The sequence below is a fragment of the Daldinia loculata genome (assembly GCF_022478755.1).
Source record: "Daldinia loculata strain CBS 113971 unplaced genomic scaffold F4817scaffold_111, whole genome shotgun sequence".
In the NCBI taxonomy this organism is placed as follows: domain Eukaryota; kingdom Fungi; phylum Ascomycota; class Sordariomycetes; order Xylariales; family Hypoxylaceae; genus Daldinia; species Daldinia loculata.
The window spans coordinates 49,892-67,562 of NW_026054965.1; the positions used below are offsets into that span (position 1 = coordinate 49,892).

General features: G+C 45.6%; 7 protein-coding genes across 7 annotated transcripts; 2 read left to right on the forward strand and 5 right to left on the reverse strand.

The window, feature by feature from the left end:
* Positions 1-1,020: 1,020 nt before the first annotated feature.
* F4817DRAFT_28488 (uncharacterized protein) lies at positions 1,021-2,573 on the forward strand. Its single transcript, XM_049299585.1, has 2 exons — positions 1,021-1,151; positions 1,293-2,573. The coding sequence occupies exon 2, from the start codon at positions 1,331-1,333 to the stop codon at positions 2,345-2,347; it is 1,017 nt and encodes a 338-aa protein (XP_049153641.1). The 5' UTR covers positions 1,021-1,151; positions 1,293-1,330; the 3' UTR covers positions 2,348-2,573.
* A 189-nt stretch (positions 2,574-2,762) lies between these two features.
* On the reverse strand, positions 2,763-4,159 carry F4817DRAFT_321358 (FAD/NAD(P)-binding domain-containing protein; the record flags this gene model as incomplete). The annotated part of the gene is made up of 2 exons (XM_049301280.1): positions 2,763-3,631; positions 3,685-4,159. The coding sequence occupies 2 exons, from the start codon at positions 4,157-4,159 to the stop codon at positions 2,763-2,765; spliced, it is 1,344 nt and encodes a 447-aa protein (XP_049153642.1).
* Positions 4,160-4,585: 426 nt separating this feature from the next.
* On the forward strand, positions 4,586-5,890 carry F4817DRAFT_362696 (ketoreductase; the record flags this gene model as incomplete). The annotated part of the gene is made up of 5 exons (XM_049306554.1): positions 4,586-4,631; positions 4,735-4,786; positions 4,837-4,969; positions 5,029-5,319; positions 5,375-5,890. The coding sequence occupies 5 exons, from the start codon at positions 4,586-4,588 to the stop codon at positions 5,888-5,890; spliced, it is 1,038 nt and encodes a 345-aa protein (XP_049153643.1).
* Positions 5,891-6,894: 1,004 nt separating this feature from the next.
* Positions 6,895-8,422, reverse strand: F4817DRAFT_354486 (uncharacterized protein). Its single transcript, XM_049305527.1, has 2 exons — positions 7,347-8,422; positions 6,895-7,276 (listed from the first exon to the last, which is right to left on the reverse strand). Exon 1 carries the CDS (start codon positions 8,008-8,010, stop codon positions 7,492-7,494), a length of 519 nt encoding a protein of 172 aa, XP_049153644.1. The 5' UTR covers positions 8,011-8,422; the 3' UTR covers positions 6,895-7,276; positions 7,347-7,491.
* A 567-nt stretch (positions 8,423-8,989) lies between these two features.
* On the reverse strand, positions 8,990-10,898 carry F4817DRAFT_362698 (general substrate transporter; the record flags this gene model as incomplete). Its single annotated transcript, XM_049306555.1, has 7 exons — positions 8,990-9,211; positions 9,241-9,341; positions 9,425-9,610; positions 9,648-9,792; positions 9,852-10,562; positions 10,815-10,816; positions 10,862-10,898. 7 exons carry the CDS (start codon positions 10,896-10,898, stop codon positions 8,990-8,992), a joined length of 1,404 nt encoding a protein of 467 aa, XP_049153645.1.
* On the reverse strand, positions 10,897-12,636 carry F4817DRAFT_354490 (glycoside hydrolase family 43 protein). Its single transcript, XM_049305528.1, has one exon. The coding sequence runs from the start codon at positions 12,196-12,198 to the stop codon at positions 11,164-11,166; it is 1,035 nt and encodes a 344-aa protein (XP_049153646.1). The 5' UTR covers positions 12,199-12,636; the 3' UTR covers positions 10,897-11,163.
* A 71-nt stretch (positions 12,637-12,707) lies between these two features.
* On the reverse strand, positions 12,708-16,839 carry F4817DRAFT_354494 (uncharacterized protein). Its single transcript, XM_049305529.1, has one exon. The coding sequence runs from the start codon at positions 16,478-16,480 to the stop codon at positions 13,007-13,009; it is 3,474 nt and encodes a 1,157-aa protein (XP_049153647.1). The 5' UTR covers positions 16,481-16,839; the 3' UTR covers positions 12,708-13,006.
* Between the last annotated feature and the right edge of the window lie 832 nt (positions 16,840-17,671).

The window sequence follows — 17,671 nt, forward strand, 5'->3', positions numbered from 1 at the left end:
CTGAGGTGGAGCAGCATGTGTCTTGGTCGGAGTTCGTGGCGGACTCCGAAATCGCTAGGATAATGCGAAACGATCTAAAATTTAGACCTTGCGGTTAAATTCGAGAGCTATTCGAAGTGACATGCGGCGAGATGGACGGTAATTTTTGTTCGTATTTAGACATAAGAGCATCCTTGGGCTTTGAACGAGCTTACACCTAGAGCTTGGTCCACGAGCCGATTTGCTCTTTGGGAGAAGTGTTGGCCGCTATTCTGATATGTAAAATGCTTGCAAAACTCCTAAGGCTATATTTCTTCTATAATGCGAGAAGTGAGGACATCGAAAGTTAACATCATGTTGCTAAGAAATCTTCCCATGTGCGTATCCAAGTTTGGGTAAGTGGTATGTAAAAGTCTAACTTATTTGGCGAACCCAGTATTTCGGCTACGTTCCCCGAGCATGAGGCTAGCAGGCATAGTTGGGATTTGGGGAATAAATGATGTACAGCGTCAGGGGGTGAACAGCCCCTGACCAGTGTTGTATTTGCATTTTTTTTTTAGCTTGCCCAGCCACCACCACCTTCGCTCGGCTCTTCCCCGACCTGCCAGACTAACAGACTGGCAGAGGACGAACGCTGATGAAAAGTTTTTCTTTCATGCGTTGGGATGACCTAAGATTGCTAGAATCTACCTACCTCTTATAGACCGCCTCTAGCGGTAAGAAGAGCATGTTGGGTTCCAATCAGCGTTTGCGAAGAACCAACAGCATGTATAGAAGTCAGCGCGCGTTGCCGTATTCCACCATTATATAGAGGTAGGATTCATCATCGTCTCCACACCTATGATGACTTCTATGATCCTCGATGGCGTAAATATGAGTAGCAGAATACCTTGTAGATCCTTTCGCCCCCGGGCCCCGACACTACGGACCGAACAAGGGTGCCGTCTCTATTCTCTATCTTATGCTGCTTCGGTGGTATTCAGTTGCGCCAGTACATATACTAATAAGACTAGTAGTTAGCCTTGAGAACGGTCCTCTTAAGTTGAGGGTGGAGGTGAATTCGACTAGGCTCGACCAAAATTAGTCAGAATAGCTCGAGTTTACATAACGCCGTTAATAACTTTAGCTCGTTCTTATTCATGCGTAGAGTCCTGGGGTTATGAATAAGTGAGGTAGGTATTTATCTCACCATCTTACTCCAAGCCTTCTACGTCTGGATCCGGTATTGTTTTTCAACTGCTCAACATACATCCTCGCTCCCAGGAACGTGGCACTGCGTTCCTTTACCAATATAATGTATTCATAATAATTAGGCTGCGTTGGAGCAACTGCTTCCCGAAAACATGACACGATGCGGTACGATTTGTACGAAGCCCAGGATGTCGGTTATGCGTGCGCGGCATTGTCGGTTGCCATCTTAGTCAGTCGAGTAATCGTATCTCGATGGCGACGCGAGCCTATCGACCTCAGTTTCGTCTTCGTCGTACTTTCGATACTGATGATTATTGGGAGGGTCATCGCCAACAACTTTTATCTGAGATTTGGAACGACCAACGAAGTTTTGCACGACCCGCACCTCTCTGATTATTACGATACAAGTCGCTTAAAAACTGGCAGCATTCTTGTCTTGTTGGCTAGAGTTCTTTTTACAGCAGCACTGTGGTTTCAGATTTGCCTTCTGCTCTTGTTCTATTCAAGAATAACCTCGGGAATAACATGGGCAGATCGTCTTACCAAGACAGCTTGGGTCACCGTGGTCGTAACCTTCGTCGCCATTGTGCTAGCAACATTCCTTGAATGCCGTCCGATCAGCTTATACTGGCAAATTAACCCCAACCCAGGGCACTGTGTGCGAGCCTACGTCCAGTTGCTTATCCAGGGAATAGCCAACATCGTCATCGACCTATTGCTCCTCTTCATCGCGTACCCCTTAATTTGCCTAAGGAAACGGACTTTAACAGAATATATTTCCCTCTACTCCTTATTTGCGCTTGGCACATTGTGTATTGCTATCACCATAATCAGGGTAGTCCTGGTATTTAACGAGGACTCGTCTCAAACTACGCGGAGTTTATGGGCGTCGGTTCAGATGTTTGTCTCGTGTTTCGTTGCAAATGCACCGACCATCTACGGCTCTCTGCGTGTTGCTCGACGGAAGAGGTCTGGACATAGAAGTACACCTGGTCATTCCAGTGTTGAGCCGCTAAGTCAGCCCTCGCGTCTAGAAGGGGACTCTTGGATAAAAATGGACGAGGAGATCGCCCTTGCAACGACTGCGCCCGGCGTACAATATAATCCGACACTACCATTTACTACAGCGATATTCAATAACGATGATATTTATCCAACGACACGATCTCGTCCGTGATTCCTTACCTTAGGTACTTAGCTCTTCTACGCCAGATGAGCCTCGACATCAACCCATCAGATACTTATTGGAACCATCTGTATGAATATAGTACCTATACGCGCCTTAAAGACGGCGTTATGGTGGGGGAAAAGGTCCATGAACTAGGGGAATATTGCAATTTTAGTATTTTTACAACAGGTTTAGCAAGTTACGACTTTGGGAGATCCCCACAGAATATGTGAGAGGCACGTAGCATACGGTTTACCGAGTTGTAATATTTATATTAGAACTATACTTTTGAGATAACCTGGTTATAGAGACATTGTGAATGAACTGGACATTTCCAAGTTAACTTAATCGCTCAATTGTAGTGGTAGCAAGCTTTCTAATGTAGGTAGTTTTATGGTGAATTGATAGCCTCCTTGATCCCGATTCAGTTGGGGAGCAATGTTTTCCCATTTGGCTTCTCATCTAACGTTTGATCAAATTCCACTAGTGCTTCTCTGACCATCTCGATAATATCGTTATCCCATATTTTATGAAAACGTTTGCTTATTTCGGGGAGGAACTTTCCAAAGTCGTCGCCTACGTTCTCGTCTTGCCAGTGAAACAACGCACAAGCCTCCCGGGTAGCGCCGACGAGCCACTGAGTACGATCATATCTAGCATTGTTATATGCAACGAGGGAAGCATGGCATAGCTCGGCCTTTGTCTTGTTGGTCTGGCCCTCAAGCTTTGTGTTGACGGCTTCAAGCAGGCTTGCTAGAACTAAGGAATCCTCTATTCCGAAGCCAGCACCAGAGCCGAGATGAGGACCAGCGGCATGAGCAGCATCCCCTGCAATAGCTATACAGCCGAGATTGTAGCGTGGTGCTGGATGCTCAAACATGTCAAAGATAGCCCACTTCTGCAATTCGTCGGGTAGCAGGTCTATTATTGCTTTCACAGATGGATGCCAGTCCGCATATGCGCGAATAGCGTCCGCCTTATCTCCTAGAGCCGTGTGTTTTCCGTCGCTAGTACGCCAAGGGTTTGGGTCAGTCATGACGAGCAATATATTCATGAACTGTCCTTTTGCAACGGGGTAGTTAATAACATGCGCTCCTGGACCGTTATACATGAGCCTATTCAATGAGCTCGCTCCGCCTGTAGTCCTCTCCTCCCCCAACACTGCCCGGGCCTTGTCCATAGGAACCAGAGCCCGGAAACAATATTTATTTGTATATGAGGGATATGATGCAGGATTTTCTTCCCCCAATATGAGTTGGCGGACCCGTGAATGGATGCCATCGCAACCAATAACTAGGTATTCTTATTAGCATCAATCTCTAGAGCATTGCTTAGAAAGTCGTTACCGATGTCAGCTTTCTCGATAGTTCCATCTCCGAATTTCAACGATACCTCCCCGTTATCGTTTTGGGTAGCCGACACTATCGACTTCCCAAACTTGACCCTATGTTTGTCAACTAAGTTAGACCATGCCTCTAGGAAGTCGAAACGTCGACCTCCCTGAAAACAGTCGACACCGATCAATAGCCTTGCTGCGAACTCATTCGTTTTGCCGTCAATCCACTGAAAATATTCCTCGCCTTTGGTTGGTGGTGTGACTTGCTTGTAGATGCGGTGTACCTCAGGGTCAACGACTGTTAAAGCACGCTCTGCGTTAGGACTGAAGCCGATACCGGCTCCAATCTCTGTGAACGCTGAAGCTCTATCATAAAGCACGTAGTCAACACCTCGTTTCTGTAGACCCAATGCTAATATAACCCCCGTGATGCCACCCCCAATTATGGCAACATGGATGCGCTTCGTGTCTCTTGGTGCCGACATTACGATAACGGTCTATCGACAAAGTTTGTATACGAGTGTTTAACGATGCGCACTCTATGAGGGAGAAGAAACATATCCGGACTTAAGATAGGGAATGCCGCCAGTCCAGATCCTCAGTATCCAATAAAGGAACAGGAGGCTTGACTGGACGACGGTATTCGTTAGGTACCGAGGATGAGTAGTATCCATCCTCAAAGCCGCCTCAGTGTGCTAATAATTATCGTAGGTATTTGCTACGAGCTCCAACGTCACATTGCTTCTTTCGGTGTTGATTGGGGTAGATGCGTCGGAACACCGGAGGGGGTGTGACAGAAGGCGGATATCCCCCCCTTTGTCAAATCACTTATGGAGGCGCTTTATATCGTTGTATGAAAGAAAAGCAACTTTCATTTCTTGATATCTTGGTATACCCTAAGTATGAAGGAAATGAATAATCCTACTGGGCCAACGAAAGGAGTAGTACTAGTGACGGGTGAGTTAACCTGACTACCTATCCTTCATCGTTAAATACCTACCTTAAGAGGTACCTAAGGTACCGAGGTGGGCAGATAATCTGACGGATTGATTGGGTGTAGGGGGGAGCGGGTTCATTGCATCTCATATCATTGACGAACTTTTGGATAATGGGTATTATTCCTTTCCCACCCCAATGCCTTATACGCTTACTCGTTATGCAGGTTCAGGGTTGTTACAACAGCTAGATCGGATGAAAAGGGTCGCAGAATTGTAGAATCAGCCAGCCCTGCTCAGCGCAACAAGCTCTCCTACATCATTATAGGAGATGTTGCAAAGGAGAATGCCTTTGACTCTGTATGTCTTGAGAGAAACCGAATCAAAGTAGAAACGAAACATCTAATAGTATATTATAGGCATTCACTCAAGGAACAATCTTTGACTATGTTATCCATACTGCATCCCCTTACCATCTCAATGTTCAGGATCCGATCAAGGACTTTTTAGACCCAGCAATTAAGGGGACAACAGGAATTCTCAAGTCAATTGCGGCGCACGCGACTACTGTAAAGCGCGTAGTGATTACATCTTCTAGCGCAGCAATGATCAACCCTCTCAATCACGCGAAGGTATATGATGAGACATGTTGGGCTCCGTGGACTTTGGAGCACGTCAAGGATCTCAACAAAGCTTATGTAGTCAGCAAGGTATAGCATATACACTTATTATTATCGTCGGGGTCATTCACTAAATCAAATTTAGACGCTTTCCGAAAAAGCTGCATGGGCCTTTATGGAAACCGAGAGGCCGAAGTTTGATCTCGTTGTCATTAACTGTACCTACACGTTCGGCCCTGTGCAACGCAACCTTCCGAGTTTGGACGTCATGAACACATCTAATCATCGTATCCGGGATATGCTACAGGGAAAGATGAAGAAAGATATGCCTTCTACGGCGCCAGTCTTCACCTTCGTTGATGTCCGTGATGTGGCTCGTGCGCACCTCAAGGCCGTAACTGTGCCAGAGGCTGGTGGGAACCGGTTCTACATCGTGGGCGGTCATTTCTCGAATAAGCGGATTGTGGACTCGATCCGCAAGTCATATCCAGAGTTTGAAGCACGCCTTCCCCCCAGAGACATACCAGATGACTTACCTGGTGAAGTCGATAGCTTCGACAACGGCAAGTCTAAGAGAGTTCTGGAATTGGAGTACATGTCTTTGGAAAAAAGCGTCAGGGACACTGTACAGTCGATACTAGACCTGAACCTAGGTTTATAAAAGTTGAGGATTAAGTATAAAGATATATTAGTAAACCTAAGCATAGGAAGTCAGCACCTATTATAATAGCCTCACTGGTGTAGACTACCTAGGTAGGTAGGTATTGTTTATGTTCAACATCAAGTTTGTAATTGTTGTCTTATAAAATACCAAATACCCAGTAGATTGTATTAAGAGGTAGTCAAGGGAACAAATTTAGTCCACCTTAGTTTATCTATATACTAAGACTCACCATGTGCCTTGATAAAGTTGACGAAATCAAATATAGAGCGTTTATATGTACGCTCAAGTGTCACGTTGTCGAATATTTGGACCCCAAAGTGATCATTATATTGGCCCCATTCCCAATTATCAACGTAAGTCCTAATCCCAATTACTAAAGCCATGAGAGGGCGTTGACCAAATAGTTGCATCATTGGTTTAGTTGATGGTAGAAATCAACGGAAGTTCAAAGAGCTATAAGAGGTAACTACCTACCTTATATATCCTAAATTCTCATTTCCCGCGTGGAGAACCTGAGGCCTACCGACTCTGTAAGTTGTAATGAGTTGTAAGGATAATTTCCTGGGCATCATGAAATTTCCTATTCAGTTCTAAAGTTTTTTCTAATGCTACCTAAAGTTATCCTACTCACGCGGGGAATCAGAAGATCCCATACTAGTATAAAATAGATGTCGACCTATATTGAATGTAATGTCTAGTTGCGGGGGATGCATGTAGGATAGGAATATAATACACGAATATAATCCGACCTACGGTGCGAATACGAGTATAAGTACGAAGAAACGGAAAATACTACATAGTAGGCCACGGCAACCCCATCATGCTGTATTTTCGTAGCATTACTAAGTTATTTTCTCTGTAGCGAACTTCTTTCCAAAAAGTAGACGGTAGGAAATTTATGTGGTCATATTGTAGAGCCATCCTGTCAGGGTATTATGGGTCAGGGGTAGCTAACAGGGGTCTATCTACTATATAAGAGGCGCGAAGCGCCCTCGTAAGAGGATAGAAGGCCAGGCGTTACAAGATCAATACTACTATTTACTTGGTCTACCTATCCTAGACACTCACTCTGTGTATGACATCAATCGACGGGTATAAATCCTGACACATCCCTGCTATTAATACGAATGAAATGGCGTGTCTGAACAAACCCCTAACGTGCTTTTGAAGAAGTAGGCATACAATAAATTTAGGAATGCGGGTATATATTTGTCTAGGAAAAGTTTGTAGTCGTAGCCCCTATATATGCGGTTGTATCCAAGCTCATACACTGGCTTTTCCGACAGTAATAAATGTTTACAATAACATCAACAAGTTTTGAAAAGGGTATCATCCTCCACCAAGAAATCAAGTTCAAATTATTTAAAATCCATAGCATGCGCACTAGCACTCACATCATGTCAGCTCTCTGGCGTAAAAAGAAGAATTTAGGGGGGGCTGTAGGTTGCTTTACCTTAACCGGGTTCGCCTGGAAGCTGTACCAAAGAAATCCGTGGCGTGATAGTCCACCAGTAAAGCAGACCAGAGGCCGTAAATAGGTCCTTTACTTTGGGTGGAAACACTATGATAGGCAACCAGTTGAATATTAACGATGATATTTAGCCCTCGTAATAGCTTGGGCGATATCTTCTCGACGCCTCATACGCCGTCCACTGAGGACCCGTATCCGTTGCGATATAGGTAGGGGTAGCCGGTGGGGATATCGATCGAGGGAATCCTGGCCAGTAACTTCTTTGCGGCTCGGCAATAGTAACCTCTTCCATATCATCCGAAAAGTATATTATATCGTTCTCGCCGTTGTTATAGACACTGTAAGGCCTACAACCACATCTGTTTGTGCAGCAGCACCATAAGACTATCCCGAGAACGGCGGCCCCGATGCAACACCCTATGATGATACCAATCTGTTGTTGACTGAGACCGTCAGATGAAGCAGCGCCCGCGTTCCAACTCGGAGCCGGAGTGTTCGTCGGTGTGGCACCTCGGTCGAGAGTTACGACGGCGGTAGATGTCGCATCCGGGTATATTATAGTCTGCGTCAACGTGACCTGTCTCCTTACGACACTCGAATACTCTAGGCCCGCGGTAACTACCAATGTTGTAGAGTTCGCGGACATCTCGGAAGTATAAAGATAGCCCAGACTTTGGTATCACGAATCGGATCCAAGAATCACGATCCAGTCCTGGAGAAGCATTACTTTGGAACTGGGTCCCAAGGAGGGCGATCGTTAGGTATTTTATCGACGACCCGTCATACGGGAACAGCCCCGCGTATGTTAACCTGTCCGTCTACGACACGTTGGAACATCCCACACCAATCCATATGCAGCAGAATTGGATCGCATCGTCGTCTGACATTGGTTTAACTCATATGACGCTTCCGCTGCCCTATCGTGATAGGTGCCAGCCTACATGCAGTTGGGTTGCCAACGGCTCGGCATCTAGGCGGATACAGGCATTACACCCTTCTGGCGGGTGCAACATATGACTGCCACTAATGCAAATCACCTGCAGATGTAAGTTATATGTAGGTAGGTTATAGATAATGCGAAGCCCGATCTTGGAAAATCCCATTTGTTCTAGTCCTTCTGGGTGGGTTACATTTGGGGCCAAGCCCCTGGTATATTAACCCTATCACATGGAATGGCCATGAGGACATGCAGTCCTCGCCTTAAATCAGGACTGCACACCGAAAAGCTGCATTGCTTGCATATGTATGTGTTTCTCCCGCTCCGTAGCCGTACCATATGCAATGACATTCTTCAAAGTTATACTATTTGACGCCCAAAGGGATTACCTACTGTAGTCATCAAAGATCTACTATGATTATATTCCTCAGCTCTTATACGACTATGTCCACCGAGGACTTCAATTAAAAAGTCTTATACCGAAACTTTATGTCGATATATAGAGGTAGATAACTTGGATACCTAAGGTAGGAAGAAGCAAGGCCATATACATATATCCCGTTTTAGATACATATTTGACGTATGATACCTAGTAAGGTACCTTGAACAGTTGGTTATATATTCAAAGGAGTAGATAGACCTGGATTATATTTCTCAGTGCAAAAAATACCTCATTGTATTATTGTTTTTAGTCAACTCTCTCAGCTTGTGTAACCGCTACCTTTGCTTCTTCTATATTATGCAATGCGATATCGTGAGCCTGAGAGGAAGACTGGCACTCAAACGTGGGAAAGTCCCTAGTGGACACCCGTTTCTCAAATAATTCGTCAATCTCCTCCAAGGATCTACCTTTCATATCTGGTAGAAATAGCCAGAAGAAGACTAAACAGCCAATTAGCAAGGAAACATCCTAAGCCTCATATGCGCCAGGATCCTCACGAAGGTTAAGACATTGGACGCCGCCCATATCCAGCAATACTTGGCACCCCAATTCAAGGCGGTGGGATTAATGAAGTATGGCGAGCAAAACGAGATTAACCCTAGAATTTCGGTCAGCCTAGTTGTTCATGTTCTACAATATGAAATGCTATGTCACACTACGCCACGAGGCAAGACAACTTACAAGCAAATACATAATCTACACCGGTGGCAAAGGATAACGTGAGCACCCGCAATCTCGAGTTCACCACTTCCGCCGATATAGGCCACGTCATTGATCCAGCGAAACTGCTGTATGTAATAACGTAAAAGAAGTTAAAGGCGAGGAATACTCTTGCAGCTCCTGGTGTGCCGGGCGCGATTGTGGCTCCTTATTGCTGGTCCAACCATAGCTATGACTGCCGAACCGGTCCCTATAAGAAGCATGGTACGACGACCCCAGACTTTGTATGCGCAGTACAAGCCGGCTGTGACACCGACAAGCTGAACTACCATGGAGTAGATACTAATTTTGAAGACATCATCGACTCCGGCTTGCTGGTAAAAGTAGGTCTTGGAGCAACGTTAGACGACGCGAGGCGAGCAGTGCATCGGAGAGATAGGGGGCTTACACCGTAAGACAAGAATACCCATACACCTGAAGAAGCGCGTGAAACCGCGACGGCCACGCATAGCATCGTGCGACGTAGATTAGTGCCCTTGAAAATATTGATTATGCTAGATCCAGACGTGTTCGACTTCTCTTCATCTACCCCCCGGATGATCTCAACGAACTCCTCCTGGAGAAACTCTAGGTCGAGAGAGTCGCCACGAAGAAAAGCGAGCGACTTCTCAGCCTCCTCGCGGCGGTCATGAAGTACCAACCACCGGGGGGATTCCGGAATAAAGAACACGAAAATACTCAGCAATGTAGGAAATATGAACAGACAGGCGAGGGGAATCTGGTAGGAAAGCTTGCCCATAATATGAGATGTCCTTTCGTCGACGATGGCCCCAAGAATAGTCCCAATGTTGATAGTGACGGCGAACATAGCGGAGCAAACTGCACGTAGCCGTGGAGGCGCGCACTCGACGATGTACGCGTTTGAAAAGGTGATGAAGAAGGCGTTTGAAGCTCCCATCAACGCCCTCCCAACACACAAGGTGGCAATTGAAGTCGCCACTATCTGAGTAGCACATCCGGCGAAAGCGATAATGGCGCCCATCCATATCCCATGCCTGCGACCAAAATAGCGACCAAACGGTGTAATGAAGAAAACGCCGATTATAGTTCCCACGTTTAAGAATGATGCAATCAACTGTTGGTCGGTCGTAGAGATGCCCTACCCCCCTTTCAGCGCTGGATCTCGGTATCCGAAAGTCATCAAGAAGCCTCCGTCCTCATGAGGGGTGAGTTGCCCCTTAACCGTACTATGAGAATGCAGAAGTGTCCACAGCGCCTTGTTTTTATGAGGATTATTCCCAAGGCAACTTCAACTCAGCGTGAAGTATAATACGGCTGGATGGATATTGTAAAGGAGCATGACAAAGACGATCGACTGTCGTTAGGTACTTATTCGGGGAGGGTTACTTACACCTTAAGAGTGTAGATATTAGGTAGACACACGAAGTCAGTACCTACGGCAGTTGAGCTCAGTGCTGACGCATCTCCATCTCATATTCGCCGTGGCCAGCAAGGGGGTGTAGTACTATTCCGTTTGAAGAGATTGACAACCACCATAGCAATTAAATACAGGTAGATCAATCAATTTTCAACAAGGGCTGTTGTCACTGTATATTGAGTAGTTCCATAGCTCAGATCGACGCTCTAGAGCAGTTATTATTATATACCTTAGGTAAATACCTACCTAGGTAGATAGATACCTAGCTTCCCAGCCTCCCAGCTTCGTTATAAGGTAAGAACTCATCCTTCTAGAGCTCACCTCACTCCGCAGGCTTTTCCCCTACTATCTTCCCATCCTTATCATAGAAAATCTCCTTCACCTTCACAGACCTCAAGTGGTTCACGCCCTTGCTAAGCTCGCAGTCATGGTGGAACAGCCACCAGCGGCCCTGGAATTCGACCACCGAATGGTGCGTCGTCCAGCCTAGCACCGGCTCAAGCAGGCGCCCCGCGTATGTGAATGGCCCGAGCGGGCTTGATCCCGTCGCGTACGCCAGGTAGTGCGTGTCTCCTGTCGAATAACTAAAGTAGTAAACGTTCCCCCGTTTATGCATCCACGCAGCCTCGAAAAACCGTCGGTCGTGGTCGTCTGCGTCAATTGGCTCGCCGGTTTCCGGTGCTAGAATGACAAGATCCTGCACGGGTCCCTCGAATGATCGCATGTCGTCCGCCAGTTTAGCTACCTTCGGGAACAGCGCCTTGATCCCTGGTCCCGAGGGTTCTTTTGGCCCGAGCCATTCTGCGTCGAAGTGCTCGGGTCCGTTGCCCTTCTGATAGCATTGTAGCTGTCCGCCCCATAGGCCGCCGAAGTACAAATATGCAGATTCGTCGGCATCGTCGTCCACGAAAGACGCAGGGTCAATACTAAAACTACCCGGGATAGGTTCTGGTTCCGGGACAAAAGGACCAACAGGGGTATTGCCGCTGGCGACGCCGATGCGGAACACCGAGTTCTTACCACGCGCTGGGAAGTACAAGTAATATTTGCCCTTGCGACGGGCTGCGTCGGGAGCCCATAATTGTTTACTAACCCATGGGACGTCTTCCGTACGTAGTACGACACCATGGTCCGTTACTTTAGGTGGCTCTGCAGAGGCGGAAGAGGGGGATGATGCGTAGGCGTCGAGAGAGTCAAGCGAGAAGACGTGGTAGTCGGCCATGTCATACTGATCGCCATTGTCGTTGAATTGGATATCAGTCTCGCGGTCATGCGACGGGTAGATGTATAGCTTTCCGTCGAAGACGTGGGCGGAAGGATCCGCGGTGTAAAGGTGTGTTATTAGGGGGGGCGACATCTTGGTTCTGTAGATATCTTTTAATCTTAGATATTCCCCTTGTTCAACTCTAGCCGAGTACCTACCTTAGGTACCTAAGGTATGTAAAGCTATTATGCAAGTAGTTGGCTTTTAATACTTGACCACGCTCTATTCACGATACTCTGCGGGGTTCTGATACCCCGAGGAGGATGGGGAAGTGGAGAGGATTCTTGGTGTTGAGGGGTTTGTCTTTGGACTATTGCTAGGTTTACAATCTAAGATTATATAGATATGAATCTGAAATACAGATGAACTTATACTTATCTTGTTTTGTGCCGCGCGGGTTCATTCAAGTTCATCGTATCACGCGATTTATACACCCACTAAAGCACTTATAAGGACTGGTGACGATCGCTCTTCTCTCATCCCGGCGGAATGGACGTCCGTCTTCTTCCAATTTATCCCTATTTAACCGCCCGTCCGCCTACTTTAGCTCCGTCCCACTTACCGTATACGACACTCTTCTTCGCAGTCATACTATTTAGATGCAATTGAACGCCGAGGTTCTATGTAGTTCGGATTACCTGGGTTAGCGTCCCGAACTAGGCGCTGTATCATAGACAGGCATTCGGGGATTTGGACCAAGAAACAAGCGACTACACTTCATAATATATCTTTATTTTTCATACGTGTGTTATGTAGGTACCTATATATTTACCTAGATAAGTTGTCTATACCTTGACACGTAAGATTTCGTCTATACGAGAAACTTAGGGTTATGATCCGGCACCGTCTTTATCTGATCTAGGAGGTATCTTGTACGCTCACTCTAGCCAACCACGACGTTTCATGCATCCATAACACCTAATGTGAGCCGGCGAAGAGCATCTTCATACCGTCCAGGGCTATGATCCAACAACATGCTAGAACCAAATCTAACTTCTCTAAACCGAGCCTCCACATCTCTAATATACTTGAATACGACTCGGGTCGCAGGTCGCCCGACCTGACCAGTACCAGCTTGCAGGAAAGCGTCTCTCCTAAGGGCTGGCGTGCTCTCAATAGAGAAGACCTCACCAGGAGGTAGCAGTTTAGAACTCATCATACTAGCGCGTAATGTCTTAAGCGCAGCATATGCCCATTCATCTTCTTCTTCGTGCGACCGCTTTGGACCGTTGTTATACCATTTATCGGCCAGACCCGACTGTAGTCCCTCCCAGATTCGCCGCCGTACTTCTGCCTTCGCCTCGCTATTATCAGTCTTGAATGCCAGCGCCACAGCCTGGAAGTCATGCAGGACACCAAGCGACAAGTATGGAACAAGGTCGTTTCCGTGTACCGTACTGGTGATTAATCCCCTTGTCGCTTTTTGTAAGGACGGTGACATGGTAGAAGGCGGGCCATATGCATATACATGAATGGGCCTGCCGGGCGGGAGACATATATGGGAGGCGGTTTGGTGGGACTGCCCGCTCGCAAGTAGTCTCTGATGGGGTTCAGCTGAAGTGACAAATGCTGTTCCACTAGAAGCAGGCTCAGCGAGCATGGCTCCAAGTAGCGCAGTTACGCCACCACCAAGTGAATGGCCACAAAGCACTAGACCATAGTCCGAAAATTCCTCGAGAGCTTCTTTCAGTGTTGCGAGTACCCTTCCATCACCCCCATATAGAAGTCGCCGCGCAGAGGCATGGATGCCCTTATGGACCTTATACGGCTTCCCACGCCAGAACAGGTCATCGTACTCGCACATCATATCTGCTAAAACATCTTCAAAACCCAACGTACCGCGGCAGGACAAGACAACAGCCTTGGACTCTTCATCGATTGCAATTGTATGTACGAGGGGTACCCCTGTGTCGGTAGACCCAGTGGAATCGGATCCGCCTTGTGGGTCAATAAATGACGACAGGAGGATGCTGTCCGGCGGGAGCTCGGTATGATGCGCGAATGAGCGCACATCTTGATGTGTTTCGTCCAACGCTTTTAAGATGGGAAGCTCTTTTGCAATGCCCATCATTTTTAAAAAGTTTGACCCATACGAAGCAGACGCATAACGACTATATCGGGTAATGTTTCTTAGGATATGAAAGTCAGGGAACATCCCCCCAACTGTTCCCGTACGTCGCAGAGTATCGACAGCCTCTGAATCACTGTATGCGCTTCTTTGCTGAAACGTGGATAGGGCTAAGGACATTTGCGAATCTCTAGTCTTAAGAGTATATATGCTTGGGCTGTGAAAACCACGATGTTCTGACGTCGTCCTTTTATGACCCCTTGACGGCGAGCGAAGATGCTGCGTACCCATATCGTGTCCGGTTTCAGAGTACGATATGCTACTATGGCCTCTGGGATCGTTTCGTTGAAATAAAGGAGACGATGGTCGGCTTTCAAACGAGTGTACCGAGAAGGTATCAGCTAGAGAAACAATCGAGTTAGGCCTCCTGCCTTGTGACGATACGTATTTTGCTCGCAATGGTGATCCATGTAAAGTGGAGGTACCCTCGCCATCGCCTAGGTCTCTCGAGGAAAAGTGGTTCGGGCTCCCTCGGCGCGGTGATCGAGGAAGCTCGCGATGCGGTATCAGATTTGAACTTCTTTCTGGATAGTCTCTTCTATGTGATGCCGACACCTTACTACTTTGCGAAGGCTTGTTGCTACCCCAAGGAGGTTTCATTATTGCTTTTGATTTGTTATTTGTTTGGAGATTCTCCGAGCTCGAGTCCCTGTGCAATAAAACCGACCCCTTCCTAAAGACATCTCGAATACCACTCCTCTTTTCATTACCCTTCACGTTTGGTGGCGAGTCGAGCTTCTTAGTCGGATATTTACTGCTAGTTGGCGAAGTCGGGACAGGAAGGGTGCTACGAGAACTTTGTCGAGCGTCATCCAATGGTTTTCTGGTGCGTTTCTGATTCGCGGCATGCTCAGGACTCTGGTTAGGAGAAACAGTTGGAGATGCACGATCCTTAGTTGAATCAAAAGTCGACCCAACCGAGTTACTGGAAGCAGACTTGGATTGATAGCCCAGATGATCGCTTCTAGTATTGCCCTTTCCCTTCGCCGACGAAGCGAAAGTTGAACGTGCAGCTTTCGGTGGGACAGGAGGGGGCTGGTCGGACTGATGAGTATCTATGTTATTGGGTGACTGCAGCTCTCCATCGTCAACTACTTCAACCCTAGACTGAGTATCGTCCTCGGCATCGCTATCAGTAGCCATATTTCTCACCTTATTCCGGCTTATCTTGTAAACAACCCTATAGCCGGGCCCCGCCTCTCGGTTTCCGGGGATATCTCCAGAGCTATTAACTTCGCTTTTTACGATATCAACCCCAGGTAGTGATAAAATTGGTACTCGCGGACTGCCTTTTATATCAACAGTGATCGTCTTTGTCGTGGTTGTTGAAGTAGTAATAGATACTTGAGCATCTTTAGGGAGTGATCTTAAAATTTGTCGCTTGAGTTGGGCTTCGGGGATTCCATCCTCGTCGTCACTATTCCACCTGACGCCGTGCTGCTCGACTGCTTCGATCAAGTTTTCATGGCTACCTACATCGGGTTCTCCGTGATGCTTATTGATATGTAGGTCTTCGCCGTCAATATCAACTCGTTCGCCATCATCGAGGAGGACAACATCCCAAATAATCTCTTCTTGACCAAGGCGACGTGACTCATCTTGTATCATCTTTCTGCACCAATTTTGTAGATATGCCAGGCCGCATAAACCAAGTATAAGGTCAATTACCCCCACTCTTTCCCCTTGTACGCCCGTAGCGGGATTCTGAAATTCCCGACGGATCAATGTGATGATGCTTGCAATAGCTCTAGAAGAATCGGTGGAGCCGAAAAATTGATCTAAAACAGACAGAAACAACTGAGATATTTGGGAAGCAGTTGATACGGTTGTACCGGTGACGTGAAAACTAGTCGCAGTCCAGAAGACGATTTGGGACATTGTCTGGTGTAAACCTTCTAGACTACTTTCCAGGATAGACTCGGCATCTGTTCTACCCAACTCGGACTGGGCCCTTGTCATTACGTCCCTCCCGGCTCTACTCAATATCCCCTCTAGAATACCGCGGCCGAGCTCTAAGCTGGAAAGTGTCGTGAACTTCGCAGCACCCAAACCATAACCGCCGATGAGAGTACCGACGCGGAGAGCAAAGGAGGTTGATCGTGCAGCAAAGCTAACGGCGCTCGCTATCGGACTAGGCAGGAGAGTTCTCCCCGAAGAAGGCGGCAGTAGCTCGGCGGAAGGGGGTATGAGAGCTTCGGAGGATTTACTCTCGTCTTCATTGTGGTCCGCTTCTGTGTTTGACGACATGGAAAAAGTGGTTTAAAATAAATAGGCTGCATATATCGCACTATTGTGAAGCTAGGAATTGTCTTGGGTTTTGTGTTAAGTGCGTGAAGGTGATTGTGATGGTGAATCGGTGTTAAAATTAATAAAATCTGACGATGCGATAACGAAGACAGCACATATGTACGGTACATCAATCGTAGACTCTGTCATTGATTACATGCCTGCTAGAGGTTGAGACGAATTATAGTTGAGACGAATTATATATAGGTATAAATGAACGGACGAGATTTAAGTTATAGATTTGAATATTAAAGATTGGCCACTGTCCTAATAGGTCCTATGTAATAAAACTTGAGGCGAATAGGGAGCTATGGAAAAAGTGTTGACGTTAGTAGGTAGTATCAAGTAACTATGTTTTTAGTGTAAACTTACATGTGATAGTGCAACCCATTTATGTCCTTTAGATGTACCTAACGCGGGGATTACCTTTTTAAGGTACCACATATGTACCTACTCTGTAGTTGGGATTAGACGTTATTGGCCACGTTTGGCCCTTGGGTGTTGTCACTGAGCTAGCCCTTCATAGTTTCGGGCTAGGCGGGCTAGGCGGGCTAGGCTGAACGGGGAACTTATTCCTTATTCGTTCCCAACGGTTTCTTAATACAATACCATAGCAGCAAAGGGTGGTTTTGAAAAACGGTTCCTTAACGGAATACCGTATCTTTTATATATATTATTTATTAAAAAAGTAACGTTATTTTTTAAACAATTGTTACTTAAGTAACCACTGTTTTTCTTTTAAAAATCGTTTTTTTTTTAAAAATTATTTTTTTTTTAAAAATTATTTTTTATTAAAAATTATTATTATAATAAAAATTAAATTTATTAAAAAAATTATTTTAATTATATAAATTATTACCGAAATATTATAAATCTTTAATTTATTTTTATTAATATTATAATTAATAAATTTTTTATTTTATATAAATTATATTTAAATTATTAATTAAAATTAAATATAATTTGGTTAATTTAATAATTATAATTTTAATAATAAATAATTTATTAATTAATTTTTATAAAATATTTAAATTAATAAATTTGTTATAAATATTAATATAATGTAAAAATATAATAATTATAAAAATATATTATTTAATATAAATATTAAATAAAAAAATATAATTAATATAAATAAAATTATTTAAATTA